The 25,397-nt window shown below is 48.2% G+C and overlaps 2 protein-coding genes across 3 annotated transcripts in view; both read left to right on the top strand.

Moving 5' to 3' along the window:
* FAM219A (family with sequence similarity 219 member A) overlaps nucleotides 1–13,252 on the top strand; it is a 159,054-nt gene extending 145,802 nt beyond the window's left edge. For both annotated transcript variants that reach the window (XM_075329981.1, XM_075329972.1), the window contains exon 6: nucleotides 6,837–13,252. In XM_075329981.1, coding sequence (XP_075186096.1) covers nucleotides 6,837–6,995 — 159 coding nt within the window. In that variant the 3' untranslated portion in view covers nucleotides 6,996–13,252. The remainder of the gene's footprint in view (nucleotides 1–6,836) is intronic.
* Nucleotides 13,253–13,845: 593 nt separating this feature from the next.
* LOC142262220 (BOS complex subunit NCLN-like) overlaps nucleotides 13,846–25,397 on the top strand; it is a 31,905-nt gene continuing 20,353 nt past the window's right edge. Inside the window, exons 1-7 of the mRNA XM_075332154.1 lie at nucleotides 13,846–13,990; nucleotides 18,444–18,634; nucleotides 19,251–19,395; nucleotides 20,049–20,143; nucleotides 21,822–21,905; nucleotides 23,568–23,671; nucleotides 23,950–24,038. Of these exons, the coding sequence (XP_075188269.1) occupies nucleotides 13,846–13,990; nucleotides 18,444–18,634; nucleotides 19,251–19,395; nucleotides 20,049–20,143; nucleotides 21,822–21,905; nucleotides 23,568–23,671; nucleotides 23,950–24,038 (853 nt within the window). The remainder of the gene's footprint in view (nucleotides 13,991–18,443; nucleotides 18,635–19,250; nucleotides 19,396–20,048; nucleotides 20,144–21,821; nucleotides 21,906–23,567; nucleotides 23,672–23,949; nucleotides 24,039–25,397) is intronic.

Raw genomic sequence — 25,397 nt, 5'->3', positions numbered from 1 at the left:
TATATACAGAATATTACACATACTGAGGATTACACCCAGTATACAGGACAGGAGAAGTGGTACTATGCAGTGTATATATACAGAATAATACAGATACTGAGGATTACACCCAGTATACAGGACAGGAGGAGTGGTACTGTGCAGTGTATATATACAGAATAATACAGATACTGAGGATTACACCCAGTATACAGGACAGGAGAAGTGGTACTGTGCAGTATATATACAGAATAATACAGGTACTGAGGATTACACCCAGTATACAGGACAGGAGAAGTGGTACTATGCAGTGTATATATACAGAATAATACAGATACTGAGGATTACACCCAGTATACAGGACAGGAGAAGTGGTACTGTGCAGTGTATCTATACAGAATAATACAGATACTGAGGATTACACCCAGCATACAGGACAGGAGAAGTGGTACTGTGCAGTGTATATATACAGAATAATACAGACACTGAGGATTACACCCAGTATACAGGACAGGAGGAGTGGTACTGTGCAGTGTATATATACAGAATAATACAGACACTGAGGATTATACCCAGTATACAGGACAGGAGACGTGGTACTGTGCAGTGTATATATACAGAATAATACAGATACTGAGGATTACACCCAGTATACAGGACAGGAGAAGTGGTACTGTGCAGTGTATAAATACAGAATAATACAGATACTGAGGATTACACCCAGTATACAGGACAGGAGAAGTGGTAGTGTGCAGTGTATATATACAGAATAATACAGATACTGAGGATTACACCCAGTATACAGGACAGGAGAAGTAGTACTGTGCAGTGTATATATACAGAATAATACAGATACTGAGGATTACACCGGGTATACAGGACAGGAGACGTGGTACTGTGCAGTGTATAAATACAGAATAATACAGATACTGAGGATTACACCCAGTATACAGGACAGGAGAAGTGGTACTGTGCAGTGTATATATACAGAATAATACAGACACTGAGGATTACATCCAGTATACAGGACAGGAGAAGTAGTACTGTGCAGTGTATATATACAGAATAATACAGATACTGAGGATTACACCCAGTATACAGGACAGGAGAAGTGGTACTGTGCAGTGTATATATACAGAATAATACAGATACTGAGGATTACACCCAGTATACAGGACAGGAGAAGTGGTACTGTGCAGTGTATATATACAGAATAATACAGATACTGAGGATTACACCGGATATACAGGACAGGAGAAGTGGTACTGTGCAGTGTATATATACAGAATAATACAGACACTGAGGATTACACCCAGTATACAGGACAGGAGAAGTGGTACTGTGCAGTGTATATATACAGAATAATACAGATACTGAGGATTACACCCAGTATACAGGACAGGAGAAGTGGTACTGTGCAGTGTATATATACAGAATAATACAGGTACTGAGGATTACACCCAGTATACAGGACAGGAGGAGTGGTACTGTGCAGTGTATAAATACAGAATAATACAGATACTGAGGATTACACCCAGTATACAGGACAGGAGAAGTGGTACTGTGCAGTGTATATATACAGAATAATACAGACACTGAGGATTACACCCAGTATACAGGACAGGAGAAGTGGTACTGTGCAGTGTATATATACAGAATAATACAGATACTGAGGATTACACCCAGTATACAGGACAGGAGAAGTGGTACTGTGCAGTGTATGTATACAGAATAATACAGATACTGAGGATTACACCCAGTATACAGGACAGGAGAAGTGGTACTGTGCAGTGTATATACAGAATAATACAGATACTGAGGATTACACCCAGTATACAGGACAGGAGAAGTGGTACTGTGCAGTGTATATATACAGAATAATACAGACACTGAGGATTACACCCAGTATACAGGACAGGAGAAGTGGTACTGTGCAGTGTATATATACAGAATAATACAGATACTGAGGATTACACCCAGTATACAGGACAGGAGAAGTGGTACTGTGCAGTGTATATATACAGAATAATACAGACACTGAGGATTACACCCAGTATACAGGACAGGAGAAGTGGTACTGTGCAGTGTATATATACAGAATAATACAGATACTGAGGATTACACCCAGTATACAGGACAGGAGGAGTGGTACTGTGCAGTGTATATACAGAATAATACAGATACTGAGGATTACACCCAGTATACAGGACAGGAGAAGTGGCACTGTGCAGTGTATATATACAGAATAATACAGATACTGAGGATTACACCCAGTATACAGGACAAGAGGCGTGGTACTGTGCAGTGTATATATACAGAACAATACAGATACTGAGGATTACACCCAGTATACAGGACAGGAGAAGTGGCACTGTGCAGTGTATATATACAGAATAATACAGATACTGAGGATTACACCCAGTATACAGGACAGGAGAAGTGGTACTGTGCAGTGTATATATACAGAATAATACAGATACTGAGGACTACACCCAGTATACAGGACAGGAGAAGTGGTACTGTGCAGTGTATATATACAGAATAATACAGATACTGAGGATTACACCCAGTATACAGGACAGGAGAAGTCGTACTGGGCAGTGTATATATACAGAATAATACAGACACTGAGGATTACACCCAGTATACAGGACAGGAGAAGTGGTACTGTGCAGTGTATATATACAGAATAATACAGATACTGAGGATTACACCCAGTATACAGGACAGGAGAAGTGGTACTGTGCAGTGTATATATACAGAATAATACAGACACTGAGGATTACACCCAGTATACAGGACAGGAGAAGTGGTACTGTGCAGTGTATATACAGAATAATACAGGTACTGAGGATTACACCCAGTATACAAGACAGGGGAAGTGGTACTGTGCAGTGTATATATACAGAATAATACAGACACTGAGGATTACACCCAGTATACAGGACAGGAGAAGTGGTACTGTGCAGTGTATATATACAGGACAGGGGAAGTGGTACTGTGCAGTGTATATATACAGGACAGGAGCAGTGGTACTGTGCAGTGTATATAATGAGAGGACATTGACCTGTATTGTCAGTGATTATCCTATGACCTGGGTCATTACCTGTATACGGATCCTGCGCTAGGTGCATCCACTTGAGCTTTATCTTCCGCTCCTCTTTATTGTCGGTCAGTTTTATTCCCTCGTTGCGTCGCTGACGTTCCTTCTCATTTTCACCCCGGGAAAGTGATTTACTCTGAGCTGTAAATTTCCCAGCAGATTAATATTGAGAGGTTCAGCCGGAGGATGCACATAAAGATACGGCTCTTAAAGGGCTACAGCACAGAATAGAGTCTGTGCTGATAGCGGAGGCACAGCGAGCAAAGAAGATTCACAGACTGCGATCAGCGGTATATGTGATCATACATCATTATCAACGAGATCTGGAAATATATCACTGCCCAGAATGCAGAGGGGCAGGGATGCCAGCTCTGGAGGATAATACAGGAGGTCAGTTATGGACAGTTGAAGGCAGAAGTTTCCATACACTAGTAGTACTGTGCCTTTAAACAATATGGGACCGCCCATATGATGATGTCATGTCTTTGGAAGCTTCTGATAGGTTTATTGGCAACATGTGAGTGAATTACAGACACACCTGTGGATGTACATAATGTACATCTGATACACACGGCTTCTTTGTGTAACATCATGGGAAAGTCACAAATTAGTCAAGATCTCAGGAGGAGAATTGTGGACCTCGGGTGCAAATCCCAGATACCTGAAGGAGCCTCGTTCTTCAGTACAAACAATTATACACAAGTACAAACAAGATGGGAATGTGCAGCCATCATACTGCTCAGGAAGGAGACAGGTTCTGTGTACCAGACATGAACGTGCTTTGGTCAGACATGTGCAGATCAACCCACGAACAAAAGCAGAAGACCTTGTGAAGATGCTGGCGGAAGCTGGTAAGATTGTGTCATTATCCACAGTGACACAACAAAAGCAGAAGACCTTGTGAAGATGCTGGCGGAAGCTGGTAAGATTGTGTCACTATCCACAGTGACACAACAAAAGCAGAAGACCTTGTGAAGATGCTGGCGGAAGCTGGTAAGATTGTGTCACTATCCACAGTGACACAACAAAAGCAAAAGACCTTGTGAAGATGCTGGCGGAAGCTGGTAAGATTGTGTCATTATCCACAGTGACACAACAAAAGCAGAAGACCTTGTGAAGATGCTGGCGGAAGCTGGTAAGATTGTGTCACTATCCACAGTGACACAACAAAAGCAGAAGACCTTGTGAAGATGCTGGCGGAAGCTGGTAAGATTGTGTCATTATCTACAGTGACACAACAAAAGCAGAAGACCTTGTGAAGATGCTGGCGGAAGCTGGTAAGATTGTGTCACTATCCACAGTGACACAACAAAAGCAAAAGACCTTGTGAAGATGCTGGCGGAAGCTGGTAAGATTGTGTCATTATTCACAGTGACAACAAAAGCAGAAGACCTTGTGAAGATGCTGGCGGAAGCTGGTAAGATTGTGTCATTATTCACAGTGACAACAAAAGCAGAAGACCTTGTGAAGATGCTGGCGGAAGCTGGTAAGATTGTGTCATTATTCACAGTGACAACAAAAGCAGAAGACCTTGTGAAGATGCTGGCGGAAGCTGGTAAGATTGTGTCACTATACACAGTGACACAACAAAAGCAAAAGACCTTGTGAAGATGCTGGCGGAAGCTGGTAAGATTGTGTCATTTTTCACAGTGACAACAAAAGCAGAAGACCTTGTGAAGATGCTGGCGGAAGCTGGTAAGATTGTGTCACTATCCACAGTGACACGAGTAATGTATCAACATGGGCTGAAAGGCCAGGAAGAAGCCATTACTTCAAAAGAAACAGGAAAATGCACATAGGAACAAAGACCTGAATTTTTGGAGACGTCCTTTGGTCTGACGAAACTAAAATTGAACTATTTGGCCATAATAACCACCGTTACGTTTGGAGGAAAAAGGGAGAAGCTTTGAAGCCTAAGAACACCATCCCCACTGTGACACCCGGGGGCGGCATCATCATGGTGTGGGGTTGTTTTGCTGCAGGAGGGACTGGTGACTTCACACAATAGATGGCGTCATGAGGAGAGAAGATCATGTGGCCATACTGAAGAACATCTCAAGACATCAGCCAGGAACTTAAAGCTTGGAGGGAAATGGGTCTTCCAAATGGACAATGACCCGAAGCTACTGCCAAACTGGTCACAAAGTGGTTTCAGGAGAACAAAGTCAATGTTTTGGAGTGGCCATCACAAAGCCCTGATCTCAGTCCTATGGAAAATGTATGGGCAAAGCTGAAAAGGCCGGAGCGAGCGGCGACCTCCGAACATGGCTCAGCTCCACCAGATCTGTCAGGAGGAATCGGCCCAAATTCCACCAACTATTGTGAGAAGCTCCTGGAAGGATCCAAAACGTTTCCCCCCCAAGTCACACAGTGTAAGGGCAATGCCACCAAATCCTAATGACAGGGAGGAAACGTCACTGTGCAGAAAGGAAGAAAAATGCCTGAAACATTCTCTCTCATTATTCTGGAGAGCGGAGGGAAAAACCTGCAGATGTGTCTGTATAGAGAGTGGAGGGAAAAACCTGCAGATGTGTCTGTATAGAGAGCGGAGGGAAAAACCTGCAGGTGTCTGTATAGAGAGCGGAGGGAAAAACCTGCAGATGTGTCTGTATAGAGAGCAGAGGGAAAAACCTGCAGATGTGTCTGTATAGGGAGCGGAGGGAAAAACCTGCAGATGTGTCTGTATAGGGAGCGGAGGGAAAAACCTGCATATGTGTCTGTATAGGGAGCGGAGGGAAAAACCTGCAGATGTGTCTGTATAGAGAGCAGAGGGAAAAACCTGCAGATGTGTCTGTATAGAGAGCAGAGGGAAAAACCTGCAGAAGTGTCTGTATAGGGAGCGGAGGGAAAAACCTGCAGATGTGTCTGTATAGGGAGCGGAGGGAAAAACCTGCAGATGTGTCTGTATAGGGAGCGGAGGGAAAAACCTGCAGATGTGTCTGTATAGGGAGCGGATGGAAAAACCTGCAGATGTGTCTGTATAGAGAGCGGAGGGAAAAACCTGCAGATGTGTCTGTATAGAGAGCAGAGGGAAAAACCTGCAGAAGTGTCTGTATAGGGAGCAGAGGGAAAAAACTGCAGATGTGTCTGTATAGAGAGCGGAGGGAAAAACCTGCAGATGTGTCTGTATAGAGAGCGGAGGGAAAAACCTGCAGATGTGTCTGTATAGAGAGGAAGGGAAAAACCTGCAGATGTGTCTGTATAGAAAGTGGAGGGGAAAACCTACAGATGTGTCTGTATAGAGAGCGGAGGGAAAAACCAGATGTGTCTGCATAGAGAGCGGAGGGAAAAACCTGCAGATGTGTCTATATAGAGAGCAGAGGGAAAAACCTGCAGATGTGTCTATATAGAGAGCGGAGGGGAAAACCTGCAGATGTGTCTCTCTATACAGAAACTAAGGGTTTACACTGTATGTACACAGTGACTGCACCAGCAGAATAGTGAGTGCAGCTCTGGAGTATAATACAGGAGGTAGCTCAGGATCAGTAATGTAATGTATGTACACAGTGACTGCACCAGCAGAATAGTGAGTGCAGCTCTGGAGTATAATACAGGAGGTAACTCAGGATCAGTAATGTAATGTATGTACACAGTGACTGCTCCAGCAGAATAGTGAGTGCAGCTCCGGAGTATAATACAGGAGGTAACTCAGGATCAGTAATGTAATGTATGTACACAGTGACTGCTCCAGCAGAATAGTGAGTGCAGCTCTGGAGTATGTTTGGTTTTTGACTGTTCCTCTTCTCGTTTACAGCAGATTAATCAGGATTTGAACATTCAGCTCCTGAAGGACGGTTACCGATTAGACGAGATTCCTGATGACGAGGATCTGGACCTTATACCCCCCAAATCTGTGAACCCCACCTGCATGTGCTGCCAGGCCACCTCCTCCACCGCCTGCCACATCCAGTAATGGCGGCGCTCGTACTTGTGCGTTCCACGATTCCTGTAAATCTTAACAGCCATTGCTTCCTCCTATGGTAGGACACGCACCTGTCTGTGTTCATGGAGCCGGGAGAAACCAAACGACGCTCACCTTATTACCTGCAGGATATAGAGGACGGGGCCGGGGGGAGCGCGGGGGGAGCGCGGGGGGAGCGGCCCCCATCATCTGCCATCACACCTATCATCAGCCCTTAGATGTATTCAGAGGCGACATGTGCCAACACCCGGGGGCCACGCTCTGCAGAATAGAGGGGGGAATTATAGGTGAGCGAGAAAGAGGGGGTCCGCATGGTATCATATTCCATTGTATGCTGTAAGCCAAGCACAGACGATCCCCCCACATATAGTGCACAGGAGACCCCCCCATATAATGCACAGGAGACCCCCCTCCCATATAATGCACTTGAGACCCCCATATAGTGCACAGGAGACCCCCATATAATGCACAGGAGACCCCCCCATATAGTGCACAGGAGACCCCCCCATATAGTGCACATGAGACCCCCCCATATAGTGCACAGGAGACCCCCCCCCATATAGTGCACAGGAGACCTCCCCCATATAGTGCACAGGAGACCCCTTCCTCTATAGTGCACAGGAGACCCCTCCCTCTATAGTGCACAGGAGACCCCCCCATATAGTGCACAGGAGACCCCCCTCCTCATATAGTGCACAGGAGACACCCCCCATATAGTGCACAGGAGACCCCCCATATAGTGCACAGTAGACCCCCCCCATATAGTGCACAGGAGATTCCTCCATATAGTGCACAGGAGACCCCCCATATAGTGCACAGGAACCCCCCATATAGTGCACAGGAGATCATTCCATGTACTGCACAGGAAACCCCCCCCATATAGTGCACAGGAGACCCCTCCATATAGTGCACAGGGGACCCCTCCATATAGTGCACAGGAGACCCCCCATATAGTGCACAGGAACCCCCCATATAGTGCACAGGAGACCCCTCCATGTACTGCACAGGAAACCCCCCCCCCCATATAGTGCAAAGGAGACTCCCCCATATAGTGCACAGGAGACCCCCCCCATATAGTGCACAGGAGACTCATCCATATAGTGCACAGGGGACCCCTCCATATAGTGCATAGGAGACTCCCCCATATAGTGCACAGGAAACCCCCCTACTTACAGTGCACATGAGACCCTCCCATATAGTGCACAGGAGACCCCCCCATATAGTGCACAGGAGACCCCCCTTATAGTGCACATGAACCCCCCCCATATAGTGCACAGGAGACCCCCCCTCCATATAGTGCACAGGAGACCCCCCCCTCCATATAGTGCACAGGAGACCCCCCATATAGTGCACAGGAGACCCCCCCATATAGTGCACAGGAGACCCCCCCCATATAGTGCACAGGAGACCCCCCCATATAGTGCACAGGAGCCCCTCATATAGTGCACAGGAGACCCCCCCCATATAGTGCATAGGAGATCCCCCATATAGTGCACAGGAGACCCCCCATATAGTGCACAGGAGACCCCCCATATAGTGCACAAGAGACCCCCCTCATAGTGCACAGGAGACCCCCCATATAGTGCACAGGAGACCCCCCTCCATATAGTGCACAGGAGACCCCTCCATATAATGCACAGGAGACCTCCCCCCCCATATAGTGCACAGGAGACCCCTCCCTCTATAGTGCATAGGAGACCCCCAATAAAGTGAGCAGCAGCAGACCCCCCTCCCCTTATAGTGCACAGGAGACCCCCCCTCCATATAGTGCACAGGAGACCCCCCCATATAATGCACAGGAGACCCCTCCTCCATATATTGCATAGGAGACCCCCCCTCCATATATTGCACAGGAGACCCCTCCCTCTATAGTGCACAGGAGACCCCTCCATATATTGCATAGGAGACCCCTCCCTCTATAGTGCACAGGAGACCCCCAATAAAGTGAGCAGCAGCAGACCCCCTTACAGTGCACAGGACACCCCCCCCATATTCTCCACCGTCATTTGGTTTCTTCTGTCTCCATGAGTTATGTCCATCTCTGACCTTGCCCCCCCTGTACTGAGGATGAGTCCGCTGGAGCGCTCGCCGCACCCCCCACCCCTTACCACCGATCCCTCACTCACGTCTCACCCGGACCCTCGTATGTTGTGAAGCGTCTCCCCAGTCCTGCAGAGATGAGGGGCGCGATCGTCATCCCACCGGGGGTCTACGCCCCTGATGTCCTTACACGGCGCGGCCCCCTCCCAGATTATCTCCCATCACACTCAAGAGTCTGCGATATGAGGGGCCTGGGGGCTCAGCGGGGGCACACATCAGTTATTATGGGCCCTCTGAGGCCCTATATTGTAATAGGGGCAACTAAAGCATGACCCTGCAAACAGCCCCCTATATCTCATCTGCCTCTAATGAAGGATGGACCTCGAAATCCTATATATATATATATATATATATATATATATATATATATATATATATCTCCCCCTATAGATCCCTATGTAATGGCTCCATCTAGTGGTCAGCAGGGGTATATCCTAATGATCCCCATAGATTCCTATGTAATGGCTCCATCTAGTGGTCAGCAGGGGTATATCCTAATGGTCCCCATAGATCCCTGTGTAATGGCTCCATCAGCAGGGGTATATCCTAATGGTCCCCATAGCTCCCTATGAAATCGCTCCATCAAGTGGTCAGCAGGGATATATCCTAATGATCCCCATAGATCCCTGTGTAATGGCTCCATCAGCAGGGGTATATCCTAATGATCCCAATAGATCCCTGTGTATTGGCTCCATCAGCAGGGGTATATCCTAATGATCCCCATAGATCCCTGTGTAATGGCTCCATCTAGTGGTCATCAGGGGTATATCATAATAATCCCCATAGATGCCTGTGTAATGGCTCCATCTAGTGGTCAGCAGGCGTATATCCTAATGATCCCCATAGATCCCTGTGTAGTGGCTCCATCTAGTGGTCAGCAGGGGTATATCATAATGATCCCCATAGATGCCTGTGTAATGGCTCCATCTAGTGGTCAGCAGGGGTATATCCTAATGATCCCCATAGATGCCTGTGTAATGGCTCCATCTAGTGGTCAGCAGGGGTATATCCTAATGATTCCCCATAGAACCCTGTGTAATGGCTCCATCTAGTGGTCAGCAGGGGTATATCCTAATGATCCCCATAGATCCCTGTGTAATGGCTCCATCTAGTGGTCAGCAGGGGTATATCCAAATGATTCCCCATAGAGCCCTGTGTAATGGCTCCATCTAGTGGTCAGTAGGGGTATATCCTAATGATTCCCCATAGAGCCCTGTGTAGTAGCTCCATCTAGTGGTCAGCAGGGGTATATCGTAATGATCCCCATAGATCCCTGTGTAATGGCTCCATCTAGTGGTCAGTAGGGGTATATCTTAATGATTCCCCATAGAGCCCTGTGTAACAGTTCCCCCTGGGTTATAATATGGGAAATATGGGTATTTTTCCCTAATTGTAATAGCTCCCCCTGGAGGGCAGTAATGGACATGATCTGGGTAGATCATAATTAGTGATGAGTGAACCTGTGGATGCTCGAATTCCGACGGACTTTAACAAAAGAAAGTTCTGTTCGGGACCCAAACTTGACCCCTGACACTGAACTCCATATAATGCAATGGAGAGCCGAACTTGTGTGCTGTAAAATGGCCTTAATAAGGTCTTGGGGGCTGCAAAAGGAAGCAAAACTGGGGCAATTGTCCTGCAAACAAATATGGATAGGAAATAAAAAAAAACAAAAAAAACCGTGCTCCCGCCTATTTTTGAAAACCAGGGCAAGTAAAGCAGATAGGTGGGGGCTGCAACCCTCAGTTATCTGTTTTTCCTTGGCTGGTTATCAAAAATAGAGAGGACCCCACACTGTTTTTTTAAATTATTATTATTATTATTTAAAAAAGAAAAAAAATGACGTGGGTTCCCCTCTTATTTTGATAACCAGCCAAGGTAAAACAGACAGCTGGGGGCTGGTATTATCAGGTTGGGAAGGCCCAAGGTTATTGGGCCCTACCCAGCCTAAAAATAGCAGCACGCAGCCACCCCAGAAAGAGCGCATCCATTAGATGCTCAAATTTTCGCGTTTTACTCGGCTCCTCATGATTCCACGGGTGCAGTGGGTTATACAGGGTTGCTGACAGCTGTGTAATGTGAGCTGGCATCAAGCCCAAGGGTTAGTAATGGCGAGGTAGCGATCAGAAACCCCCATTACTAACCCAGCATGTGTAGAGTTAAAAAAAAAACACAGGAAAAAGTAATTTATTTGAATAAAGACCCCCCACCCCCTCCCTCACCCTCGTTCACCAGTTTATTAATTTAAACATATCCTCGACGTTCTGACATAATCCTATGCTGGTGAGAGACTCCGGGCTGCTGCTGACCGCGAGTGACCTTTGGAGCCTCGTTCTGAGAATAATCTGAGAACGAGGCTCCATAGGAATAATTGAATGTCGTGGGAACATCGAGGATTTCTAAAATTAATCAATGAGAGCGTGTGCGAGAGGTTTTATTCACATAAACTATTTTTCCCTGTGTATGTGTATTTTTTATTCTATACTCGTACTTACCAGGTTAGTAATGGGGGTGTCTGATAGATGTTCCTCCATTACTAACCTCTGGGCTTAATGTTAGCTGACAATTCACAGCTGGCATCAACCCCAAAAGTATTGCCCTGATTGCCCCTGAACCAGGAAAACCTGTGAATTTTTTTTTTTCTGTGTCTTTTCTTTACACTTACTGGATTAGTAATGGGAATGTCTGATAGACACCTCCCCAATACTAACCCCTGGACTTGATGTCAGCTGACAATTCACAGCTGGCATCAACCCCAAAAGTATTATCTGATTACCACCGCACCAGGAAAAGCTGGGAACAGCGACAGAATTGGAGCATCTAATGTGCTGCACAACTTCTGGGGGTGGCTGCGGCCTGCTAATTCTAGGCTGGGAAGGTCCAAATAACCATGAGCCTCCCCAGCCCGATAACACCATCCCCCAGCTGTCTGCTTTACTTTGGTTATAAAAAAATAAGGAGGAGCCCACATCATTTTTTTTAAATTTATTTAGGTAATTTAAAAAATGATGTGGGCTCCCCTCTATTTTTGCTAGCCGCCTAAGCTAAAGCAGACAGCTGGGGGTTGCAGCCCCCAACTGTCAGTTTTATCTTCACTGGGTATCAAAAATAGGCGGGAGCCCATGTTATTTATTTTTTAATCTTTATCGTTCCAAGCAGCGGACAAGCAACGTCCACATGCAGCCTTTCAACAAACTTTATTAACAAATACAAACAGCACCTGAACTCGGACACTAACTGGGTCCAAGCCCCGGACACTCGGTGTTTGGTCCAAGCCTGGCACTTTACATTTCGGCTTCACTCATCCCTAATTACACCGCTGCGTCCTCCTCCGGTCCGTACACCGCTGCGTCCTCCTTCGGTCCGTGCACCACTGCGTCCTCCTCCGGTCCGTGCACCGCTGCGTCCTCCTCCGGTCCGTGCACCGCTGCGTCCTCCTCCGGTCCGTGCACCGCTGCGTCCTCCTCCGGTCCGTGCACCGCTGCGTCCTCCTCGGGTCAGGAGGGAGGTTTCCGTTACTGATTGAGCCCCATGAATCGTCTTATGATATAAATGATGGTGATCCCCGGCCGCTCCCTATATTGGGCTGCCCCGTCATTACCTCTGTACACTGTATGTTCTTATAATCATGCCCCCCGCCCCTGTATAATGCGCTCACATGACCTGACCCCGCACTAGGCAGCAAGACCCCCGCAATCCGTGTATCCGAGGGACCCGTCCACCATCCGGAAAGTGTGCACGTAAAGTCACCAGCCCCTTCCTGGAAAACTCTTAAAGGGATTGTTCAGTCGGGTGTAATAATTGGGGGTGTACATACTTTTGGCCAGTCACTGTTCTGTTCCCCTCCCCCATCGCTGTACTCATGATGTAGGATACGTTCTGCCTTAACCCTTGTAGAGCTGGGTCAGTGGAGAGCGCCCTCTCCGGGTCCGCAGGGGTTCCGGCTCCTCGGCTCGCGCAGGGGCTCGTGACCCTTTTGGCACAGAAGAGGTTAAATGTCCTTTTTCTGATTTCTTGCGTCGTCGTATTATTTATTCTGTTGGGATCTGTAAACTTGTATAATATTTTTTTAACATTTCCATCGCAGTATTTATCAATGTTACTGGTGTGTGTAGTGTAACATGACGATATTAAAGCATATCTATCAACGCGCCCGGCTCCGCCTCCTGTATCGCCCGCCATGGCTGTCGCCACCCCAACCATCACGACAAAAAAACCCCTGGTCTGTACCAATCTGAAAACCCACCCCTCTGTATCATCGGCCCCCTCAATGCTCACAAAGGGGGAGAGTTTGAAAACAGTGTCTGAGGACAGAGCAGCAGTTCAAAGCAGCTCCTAAAAGAACATGGATAAGGCAGGAAAAACAGCACCTTCAGCATGGAAACTGGAGAATATCACATATTCATAACTTAACACAGGGATCAGTCATTATATGTAGAAAATAAAGTTTAATTGCTCTGTAAATAAATGGATACATTGTAACAAGGTGCAGCAGAGCGATCCGGAGCGATCAGCCGTGTAGGAATGAATGTTCTCACTGCAGCGTGAAAGAGGTGGGAAGTTCTGGTGCCGCAGGTCCGGAGCACATACACAACACTGACACCTGGAACAGTCAGCGCTTATTATCCAGACAGCCCCCCCGGCCCCCGACGCAGATTAGCCGCAGATTAGGCAGATGGTGTCAGTGGGACAATGAGAGGACGGTCAGTAATGATCCGCCGGTGCATGAAGAGGAGCAGCCATGAGTGACCGCAGTGCCCAGCATGGCGCCCCCATATCCAGGAGGATGGGGGTTGTAGTGCTGCTGATTCTCCTCCCGGGCATTGCTGCGCTGGAGTTCACCGTCTACCGGATGCAGCAGTACAGTCTGGAGGGGCGCAGTCACGGTGAGGGTCCGATACCGGTAACAGAGGGGCCGACCAGTAAATATGGGGGGTCCGATCACTGAGGGCTTCCTGTGCCAATCCAGAGTGAGGGGCTTCCTTCAATGCATAGTGAGGGGCTTCCCGTGTCGCATCCAATACATATTGAGGGGCTTCCTCCAATGCATAGTGAGGGGCTTCCCGTGTCGCATCGAATACATAGTGAGGGGCTTCCCGTGCTGCATCCCAATAGATAGTGAGGGGCTTCCAGTGCCGCATCCAATACATAGTGAGGGGCTTCCCGTGCTGCATCCCAATAGATAGTGAGGGGCTTCCAGTGCCGCATCCCAGTACATAGTGAGGGGCTTCCCGTGCTGCATCCCAATAGATAGTGAGGGGCGTCCCGTGCTGCATCCCAATAGATAGTGAGGGGCGTCCCGTGCTGCATCCCAATAGATAGTGAGGGGCGTCCCGTGTCGCATCGAATACATAGTGAGGGGCTTCCCGTGCTGCATCCCAATAGATAGTGAGGGGCTTCCCGTGCTGCATCCCAATAGATAGTGAGGGGCTTCCCGTGCTGCATCCCAATAGATAGTGAGGGGCGTCCCGTGCTGCATCCCAATAGATAGTGAGGGGCGTCCCGTGTCGCATCGAATACATAGTGAGGGGCTTCCCGTGCTGCATCCCAATAGATAGTGAGGGGCTTCCAGTGCCGCATCCCAGTACATAGTGAGGGGCTTCCCGTGCTGCATCCCAATAGATAGTGAGGGGCTTCCAGTGCCGCATCCCAGTACATAGTGAGGGGCTTCCCGTGCTGCATCCCAATAGATAGTGAGGGGCTTCCAGTGCCGCATCCCAGTACATAGTGAGGGGCTTCCCGTGCTGCATCCCAATAGATAGTGAGGGGCTTCCCGTGCTGCATCCCAATAGATAGTGAGGGGCTTCCCGTGCTGCATCCCAATAGATAGTGAGGGGCGTCCCGTGCTGCATCCCAATAGATAGTGAGGGGCGTCCCGTGCTGCATCCCAATAGATAGTGAGGGGCTTCCCGTGCTGCATCCCAATAGATAGTGAGGGGCTTCCCGTGCTGCATCCCAATAGATAGTGAGGGGCTTCCCGTGCTGCATCCCAATAGATAGTGAGGGGCTTCCCGTGCTGCATCCCAATACATAGTGAGGGGCTTCCCGTGCTGCATCCCAATAGATAGTGAGGGGCTTCCCGTGTCGCATCGAATACATAGTGAGGGGCGTCCCGTGCTGCATCCCAATAGATAGTGAGGGGCGTCCCGTGCTGCATCCCAATAGATAGTGAGGGGCTTCCCGTGCTGCATCCCAATAGATAGTGAGGGGCGTCCCGTGCTGCATCCCAATAGATAGTAAGGGGCTTCCCGTGCTGCATCCCAATACATAGTGAGGGGCTTCCCGTGCTGCATCCCAATAGATAGTGAGGGGCTTCCAGTGCCGCATCCCAGTACATAGTGAGGGGCTTCCCGTGCTGCATCCCAATAGATAGTGAGGGGCTTCCCGTGCTGCATCCCAATAGATAGTGAGGGGCTTCCAGTGCCGCATCCCAGTACATAGTGAGGGGCTTCCCGTGCTGCATCCCAATAGATAGTGAGGGGCTTCCCGTGCTGCATCCCAATAGATAGTGAGGGGCTTCCCGTGCTGCATCCCAATAGATAGTGAGGGGCTTCCCGTGCTGCATCCCAATAGATAGTGAGGGGCTTCCAGTGCCGCATCCCAGTACATAGTGAGGGGCTTCCCGTGCTGCATCCCAATAGATAGTGAGGGGCTTCCCGTGCCACATCCTAATGCATAGTGAGGGGCCCCCAGCGCTGCACCCCAATACACAGTGAGGGGCTCCCCATAAGGCACCCGCCGTATAATGAGTATATACTGCACGGCCTGTAGCAGGGGATATATTGCATCCAGCGTCCAAATACAGAGCTGTGCAAAAGGTTTAGGCAGGTGTGAAAAAATGCTGTGTCCTCAGTATTCAGTGATCGCCCGTCTCCTTCATCTTCAGTATTCGGTGACCGCCCGTCTCCTCCGTCCTCGGTATTCAGTGACCGCCCGTCTCCTCCGTCCTCGGTATTAAGTGACCGCCTGTCTACTCCGTCCTCGGTATTCAGTGACCGCCCGTCTCCTCCATCCTCAGTATTCGATGACCACTCGTCTCCTCCGTCCTCAGTATTCAGTGACCTCCCGTCTCCTTCATCTTCAGTATTCGGTGACCGCCCGTCTCCTCCGTCCTCGGTATTCAATGACCGCCCGTCTCCTCCGTCCTCAGTATTCAGTGACCTCCCGTCTCCTTCATCTTCAGTATTCGGTGACCGCCCGTCTCCTCCGTCCTCGGTATTCAGTGACCGCCGTCTCCTCCGTCCTCGGTATTAAGTGACCGCCCGTCTACTCTGTCCTCGGTATTCAGTGAACGCCCGTTGCCTCCTTCCTCAGGGCAGTTACCAAATACTGAAGATGGAGGCAACGGACGGTCACCAAATACAGAGGATGGAGGCGACGGACGGTCACCAAATACTGAGGATGGAGGCGACGGACGGTCACCAAATACTGAGGATGGAGGCGACGGACGGTCACCAAATACTGAGGATGGAGGCGACGGACGGTCACCAAATACTGAGGATGGTGGCAACTGGTTGTCACTGAATACTGAGGACACGGATAACGGGCCATCACCAAATACTGAGGACGGAGGTGACGGGCCATCATGGAATACTGAGGATAGAAGAGAAGAGCAGTCACCAAATACAGAGGACAGTGGAAACTGACGGTCACCGAATACCGAGGATGGAGATGATGGGCCATTACCGAATACTGAAGCTGGAGACGAGCCGTCATCAAATACTGAGTACAAAGACAAAAGGCCGTCATCGAATATTGAGGACGGTGACGAAAGGCCATCACGGAATACTGAGGATAGAAGCGAAGGGCAGTCACTGAATACCGAGGACAGGCGGTCATCGAGGACGGAGGCAACGGGCGGTCACCGAATAACGAGGATGGAGGTAACGGGAGTGTGGAGACATGAGGGAGAGTGGGTGCTCTCTGCTACTGGCCTGGCTGTCTTCAGTAAGACCACTCAGAATAAGGCTCCTCCCACTGAACACCCGCACTCCTTCCCCATGGGTAGAACTCAGACAACACAGGGTGAGGGAACCACACATTGGTAAGACTTTATTGGTCACCAACAGGCAAAAACATATTGTACATTCCCAGCAAGAACATAAGATGGTACAAGCGACAGAGTCTCACCCTTCCGCTGGGGGTTAGAACCTTCATTACTACAGAGCTTCCAGACCCACTATCCCAGCCAGCAGCACCCAAACTTTGGTGGACACCCACTGAGAGGAGATAGGGGCAAGCTTAGGAATCAGGCTGAGCACAGCAAGATATGTAGGCAGGCGACCGAATTGACCCAAGCTGGGTTCTCCAAGCAAATTTGTGGGATCAGTGTTGAATAGTGAAGTTCTGTGATCCTCCAGCTGGAACCGTGTATCCTAGGCTGAAGTCTTGTAGAATGAATGAACCAATCTTGAAGCAGTTCTGTGATCCTCCAGCAGGAACCTTGGATGCTAGGCTGAGATTCTGTAGAATTGACTTTGGTGACAATAAGTCAGGTCCTTTTATACCCCTCAGTTCTCAGTTCAGGGCATTGTCTCTTACAGGATTGTTGGAGATAGCTGTTCTCTCATTTGTCGCTAGATCAATCCGAGTGCATAATTTTTCTCTGAATTATGTAGACAAACAGGACTGAGGCAATCCATATTTATCTGACAATAGGTCTCTGATCAGTCTGACATGAAACAATGACTAACTTCTCTTGATTTACCGAAACAAAGAAACAATACGTCTGGCCTAATTAACAACAACTCACCCCCACACAAGTGGCCAGACGCTGAGCCATCACAGGGAGGTCACCAAATACTGAGAACGGAGGTGACGGGGGGTCCCCATATACTGAAGATGTAGGTAACGAGCGGCCACTAAATACTGAGGGGATTTATATTTCTCCTTTGTTCATTGACTTTGTATTTTCTTTGCTAATAATAAACTAACACTTTTTTTTTTTTTAAAACATTTTTTACTTTCCAGCATTTTTTTTCACACCTGCCTAAGACTTTTGCACAGTATTGTAATGAATGCATGTAGTGCCCAGATAGTGCCATAAAATGCCCATATAGTTGGGGAACATGGTGCCATACAGACATATCTGAAGCATAGACAGTGCCCATGTGTCCAGTTCAGTATTTCCACCATACGTTGCCTAGATAGCGCAACGTTGTGCTCAGATAAATGTTGCCATTCAGCGCCCATCACGTCCCTGCACACACATTTGGGTTTTGAGGACCAGGATAAGTCCATAATGGATGACAAAGCTGCAGATTGCCCAGCAACTTTGCATTAGAGGACAGTTACAGGCCGGTGGGTCACGTGCTCACCCCGGTGCAGTCCGTTCCGCAGGGTGCAGGTTGTCGCAGGTCAGTGCGGAGAGTCGGACCCTGGACGCGGAGCTCCTGACTCGTCGCTGTGTCATCATGAAGATCACTGACTTCTCTATGGAGACCTGGAGCCGGATCTTGTCCCAGTCCGCAGCTGCCATCCTCATCCTGGTGCCAGTAGACCTGCCCGCCGAGCTGACGAGTCCAGAACGGGTAGGTGCAGCGCCCGGACCCACTGGGCTTTGGGACACCTGTCGTATTCTCCTCTCCAGGGTTTTTTCTTTTACCGCTGGAGTGGGGGTTCTCATCTAGGGTCCCTGACCTTGCTCTTATACTCACCCCTGGTCCTGTCTTCAGCTCATGGAGCACTTTTCTTCCCTGCGACTCTGCGTTTCCTGTAGCAGTGTGATAAGGTTGCGGCTTGATGACCTCATCACGCTGCTGTACGTTGAGCCGCAGGATGATGAGCCTGTGCCCTGCTCTACTCCACTGACTCTGGTGCCAGCATATGGCTAATTTGCATGTGAAGAACATTGCAAGGAAAATTAGCCATGTGGTAGTGTGGCTGTGGAGGGAGGCCCGGCCAGGGCTTTAATTACGCGAAGTACCCCAGCCAGGCCCGGGTCCCCCCTCTTCACCAGGCCAAATCAGTAAGGGCATAGGTGACCCTTCCCCCACCACAGGATCCTCCAGCTCTCTTGTGAGCCAGTCCAACCCTGAGCAAAACCCTCGAAGGCACCTACAAAAGGAGAACTTTTCCTTTGTGTTCAGATTCCGACTATTGGGATGACTTGAGACCAGATCCTCATCCATCTTGTGTTGTCCTCAGCTTTTCATGGAGGGAGAGATGGCGATTCTCAGGAATGAGACCCTCCTGCCCGTCTACTTCACCCTGGAGGATCCAGAGCTCCTGGAGATGTACGAGGAGAGCAGAGCCGCCTCTCTGTCACTCACCTCATCATCGGCCTTGGAAGGTGAGACCACCAGGACTTACAGGAGCAGATAAAAGTCTGACAAAGCCCCCTGGAAAAAAATCTAAAGGGGCTAACATAATGCTACCAAACCCTTCAGATATACCGCAAGATAGTGCCCCTATATGGAGAGGGTTGTCATGAGCCCCCACAGAAAATTATCCCTTAATATTGACGTCTGTTGGACCTCATGGACATGTTGTAGAGGCCTCCATTATCTCGTCAGCTTCTGGCCCACGGGACGATCTTTTAGCCCAAGAAAGACCATCCAGGCCCGAGTGGTGGGATTCTGGACACTTCTCATTGCCAAAGACAGAGTAGAGGAAAGTTACAATATGATGCATGAGATTAATTATTCTAATGGCGTTGGAATAAAATCTGCAGGGAGAGGAGGGAGGTGAAGCTGCAGAAAAGAGTGAGGAACGTGGAGTTAGGACAGGGATGGGGACCTGTCCATTGTTTTTTTGCATACACCTAGGTTAGGTTACCTGAGGATGGATACATTACAGGTTGCATAGAGGTACTATTACTGACTTTGAGGAGGGAATCCCTGATTTTTGTACTGGGGCCCGTGATCCTCCAGTGGCACCACTTTTGGTGAGTGATCCATGGTTGAGACGTTAACCTCAATGTCTCCTCTCGGTTTATGTTCCCAGTCATGATCGGAATGGTGATGGGAAGCGGTTTTCAGATGACGACCAGTGAGATACAAAGCAAACCCATGAAAGACCCCGTCATGGTCACCCTAGAGGTAAGACCTCGTCATGGTCACCCTTGAGGTAAGACCTCGTCATGGTCACCCTGGAGGTAAGACCTCGTCATGGTCACCCTGGAGGTAAGACCCCGTCATGGTCACCCTGGAGGTAAAACCCTGTCATGGTCACCTTGGAGGTAAGACCCCGTCATGGTCACCCTGGAGGTAAAACCCTGTCATGGTCACCCTGGAGGTAAAACCCCGTCATGGTCACCTTGGAGGTAACACCCCCTCATTGTCACACTAGAGGTAAGACATACCCTAGAGGTAAGACCCCGTCATGGTCACTCTAAAGGTAAGACCCTGTCATGGTCACCCTAGAGGTAAGACCCCATCATGGTCACCCTATAGGTAAGACCCCATCATGGTCACCCTGGAGGTAAGACCCAGCCATGGTCACCCTGGAGGTAAGACCCAGCCATGGTCACCCTGCAGGTAAGACCTTGTCATAGTCATCCTGGAGGTAAGACTTCATCATGGTCACCCTGGAGGTAAGACCCTGTCATGGTCACCCTGGAGGTAAGACTCCGGCATGATGGTGGTCTATAGATGATGTGTGCCCATACTTACTCTAAATAGGCTTTTTATTTACATCCCCCTCTCACAGTTTTCCTCTTTATTGACGTTAAGATACATTGTACTTTTTCATGTGACATTTTCCTCTTTTTTCTCCTTTGTGACGTTCTGTCAACACCCCCCCCCCCCCGCCCTGGTCTTATCAGCAGGACCTCCCCGAGGCCTCACACGTTGCTGATTTTCTGTACGGAAAATCTGTAACTGCAAACTAGATGAAATCGAATGTTTCTTCTGTACAAATTGACAATAAATAGAAGGTAGATAATTATCTGCCAGCCGGGGCAGGGGCGGACATATCACTGGTGCAGCCGGAGCAGGGGCGGACATATCACTGGTGCAGCCGGAGCAGGGGCGGACATATCACTGGTGCAGCCGGAGCAGGGGCGGACATATCACTGGTGCAGCCGGGGCAGGGGCGGACATATCACTGGTGCAGCCGGAGCAGGGGCGGACATATCACTGGTGCAGCCGGAGCAGGGGTGGACATATCACTGGTGCAGCCGGAGCAGGGGCGGACATATCACTGGTGCAGCCGGAGCAGGGGCGGACATATCACTGGTGCAGCCGGAGCAGGGGCGGACATATCACTGGTGCAGCCGGAGCAGGGGCGGACATATCAGTGGTGCAGCCGGAGCAGGGGCGGACATATCACTGGTGCAGCCGGAGCAGGGGCGGACATATCACTGGTGCAGCCGGAGCAGGGGCGGACATATCACTGGTGCAGCCGGAGCAGGGGTGGACATATCATTGGTGCAGCCGGAGCAGGGGCGGACATATCACTGGTGCAGCCGGAGCAGGGGCGGACATATCAGTGGTGCAGCCGGAGCAGGGGCGGACATATCACTGGTGCAGCCGGAGCAGGGGCGGACATATCACTGGTGCAGCCGGAGTGGTCACACAGGAGCCCGAAGCGTTGGGGGGGGCATTTCTATCTCCAAAACAGATGGCATTGTGAACTTTGATGTCCTCTTGGGCGGCAAAGGGCCCCTAGATTGTTCTTGCAGAGGGGCCGTTTTTTGCCAGTGAGTCGGACACATGGATAAAAGATGATGACACCTAAAGAAATGAGCCCAGAAAATAACGACTGTCCTTCATACAGGGGCAGTTACCGGGGCACAGAGAAGCCGCAACCACCCCGACCATTGCTGTGGTGGCACATTATGACGCGTTCGGAGCCGCTCCGGTGAGTGTGGTACATGCAAGAAAATGTAATATCTACCATACTATCCATTATCTATCCATCCATCCATCCATCTATCTATCTACTGTATCTATCTATCCCTCTATTCGTCTATCCATCCATCCCTCTATCTATCTATCTATCCCTTTATCTATCTATCCCTCTATCTATCTATCCCTCTATCTATCTCTCTCTCTCTATCTATCTATCTATCTATCTATCTATCCCTCTATCTATCTAACTATCTATCCCTCTATCTATCTATCCCTCTATCTATCTATCTATCTATCTATCTATCTATCCCTCTATCTATCTATCCCTCTATCTATCTATCTATCTATCTATCTATCTATCTATCCCTCTATCTATCTATCCCTCTATCTATCTATCTATCTATCTATCTATCTATCTATCCCTCTATCTATCTATCCCTCTATCTATCTATCCCTCTATCTATCTAACTATCTATCCCTCTATCTATCTATCCCTCTATCTATCTATCTATCCCTCTATCTATCTATCCCTCTATCTATCTATCTATCTATCTATCCCTCTATCTATCTATCCCTCTATCTATCTATCCCTCTATCTATCTATCCCTCTATCTATCTATCCCTCTATCTATCTATCCCTCTATCTATCTATCTATCCCTCTATCTATCTATCCCTCTATCTATCTATCTATCCCTTTATCTATCTATCTATCTATCTATCCCTCTATCTATCTATCTATCTATCTATCTATCTATCTATCTATCTATCCCTCTATCTATCCCTCTATCTATCCCTCTATCTATCTATCTATCCCTTTATCTATCTATCTATCCCTCTATCTATCTATCTATCCCTCTATCTATCCCTCTATCTATCCCTCTATCTATCTATCTATCCCTCTATCTATCTATCTGTCTATCTATCTATCTATCTATCTATCTATCCCTCTATCTATCTATCCCTCTATCTATCTATCCCTCTATCTATCTATCTATCCCTCTATCTATCTATCCCTCTATCTATCTATCTATCTATCCCTTTATCTATCTATCTATCCCTCTATCTATCCCTCTATCTATCTATCCCTCTATCTATCTATCTGTCTATCTATCTATCTATCTATCTATCCCTCTATCTATCCCTCTATCTCTCTATCTATCCCTCTATCTATCTATCCCTCTATCTATCCCTCTATCTATCTATCCCTCTATCTATCTATCTCTCTATCTATCTATCTATCTATCCCTCTATCTATCCCTCTATCTATCTATCTATCTATCTATCTATCTATCTATCTATCCCTTTATCTATCTATCTATCCCTCTATCTCTCTATCCCTCTATCTATCTATCTATCTATCCCTCTATCTCTCTATCCCTCTATCTCTCTATCTATCCCTCTATCTATCCCTCTATCTATCCCTCTATCTATCTATCCCTCTATCTATCCCTCTATCTATCTCTCTATCTATCCCTCTATCTATCTATCCCTCTATCTATCTATCTCTCTATCTATCCCTCTATCTATCTATCTATCCCTTTATCTATCTATCTATCCCTCTATCTATCCCTCTATCTATCTATCTCTCTATCTATCCCTCTATCTATCCCTCTATCTATCCCTCTATCTATCCCTCTATCCATCTATCCCTTTATCCCGCGTCTTCCCTAGTTCCTGGCGTACGGCGCTGATTCTAACGGCAGTGGGGTTTCGGTTCTTCTGGAGATGATCCGTGTCTTCCACGCTCTCTATAGCTCCCCCTGGAGTCGGGGCAGGTGAGAAGATTTATTTCTTATCATTTCCTTCTCCGCACTTTTTGCATCTTTTAGGTTCCAAGGTTACAATTTCCAACTAGTAAAAAAGAACATATAAAGTCTTTCAGCCTTTTTCACTATTAAAGTTAAAAGCAAATTGTTAAAAATGTACTTTTAGTGCATAAAACTGATCCCGAAGGAAAAGACGTGATCTCATATAACAAATGTATACAGCGAAACCGCACAAAATATACAAGTGACAAAGGAGATAACGGCCCTGTACCTGCTGTGTTCTCCAGATATAATGTCCTGTTCTCACTGACCGGAGGAGGGAAACTCAATTACCAGGGCAGCAAGCGCTGGATCGAGGAACATCTGGACCATTCTGGTAACAAGCCGAGGAAATCAATTCATATAGACCTGAAATTATGAGCTCAAAGCATCATAAATCTTCATACGACTTGCATCTGTTTTTCTATAATAGAACTGACCCTGTTATAAAAATCTGTATACAGGGAGCTCCCCCTAGTGGTGACTACAGACAGGATCTTATCATGTATCTCTGTATACAGGGAGCTCCCCCTAGTGGTGGCTGCAGACAGGATCTTATCATGTATCTCTGTATACAGGGATCTCCCCCTAGTGGTGACTACAGACAGGATCTTATCATGTATCTCTGTATACAGGGAGCTCCCCCTAGTGGTGACTGCAGACAGGATCTTATCATGTATCTCTGTATACAGGGAGCTCCCCCTAGTGGTGGCTGCAGACAGGATCTTATCATGTATCTCTGTATACAGGGAGCTCCCCCTAGTGGTGGCTGCAGACAGGATCTTATCATGTATCTCTGTATACAGGGAGCTCCACCTAGTGGTGACTGCAGACAGGATCTTATCATGTATCTCTGTATACAGGGAGCTCCCCCTAGTGGTGGCTGCAGACAGGATCTTATCATGTATCTCTGTATAAAAGGAGCTCCCCCTAGTGGTGGCTGCAGACAGGATCTTATCATGTATCTCTGTATACAGGGAGCTCCCCCTAGTGGTGGCTGCAGACAGGGTCTTATCATGTATCTCTGTATACAGGGAGCTCCCCCTAGTGGTGGCTGCAGACAGGATCTTATCATGTATCTCTGTATACAGGGAGCTCCCCCTAGTGGTGGCTGCAGACAGGATCTTATCATGTATCTCTGTATACAGGGGGCTCCCTCTAGTGGTGGCTGCAGACAGGATCTTATCATGTATCTCTGTATACAGGGACCTCCCCCTAGTGGTGGCTGCAGACAGGATCTTATCATGTATCTCTATACAGGGAGCTTCCCCTAGTGGTGGCTGCAGACAGGATCTTATCATGTATCTCTGTATACAGGGAGCTCCCCCTAGTGGTGGCTGCAGACAGGATCTTATCATGTATCTCTGTATACAGGGAGCTCCCCCTAGTGGTGGCTGCAGACAGGATCTTATCATGTATCTCTGTATACAGGGAGCTCCCTCTAGTGGTGGCTGCAGACAGGATCTTATCATGTATCTCTGTATACAGGGAGCTCCCCCTAGTGGTGGCTGCAGATAGGATCTTATCATGTATCTCTGTATACAGGGAGCTCCCCCTAGTGGTGGCTGCAGACAGGATCTTATCATGTATCTCTATACAGGGAGCTTCCCCTAGTGGTGGCTGCAGACAGGATCTTATCATGTATCTCTGTATACAGGGAGCTCCCCCTAGTGGTGGCTGCAGACAGGATCTTATC

The sequence above is a fragment of the Anomaloglossus baeobatrachus genome, chromosome 1 (assembly GCF_048569485.1).
Source record: "Anomaloglossus baeobatrachus isolate aAnoBae1 chromosome 1, aAnoBae1.hap1, whole genome shotgun sequence".
NCBI lineage: Eukaryota > Metazoa > Chordata > Amphibia > Anura > Aromobatidae > Anomaloglossus > Anomaloglossus baeobatrachus.
The sequence above is the reverse complement of the archived record's forward strand: the minus strand, read 5'-3'. Positions and strand labels throughout refer to the sequence as shown.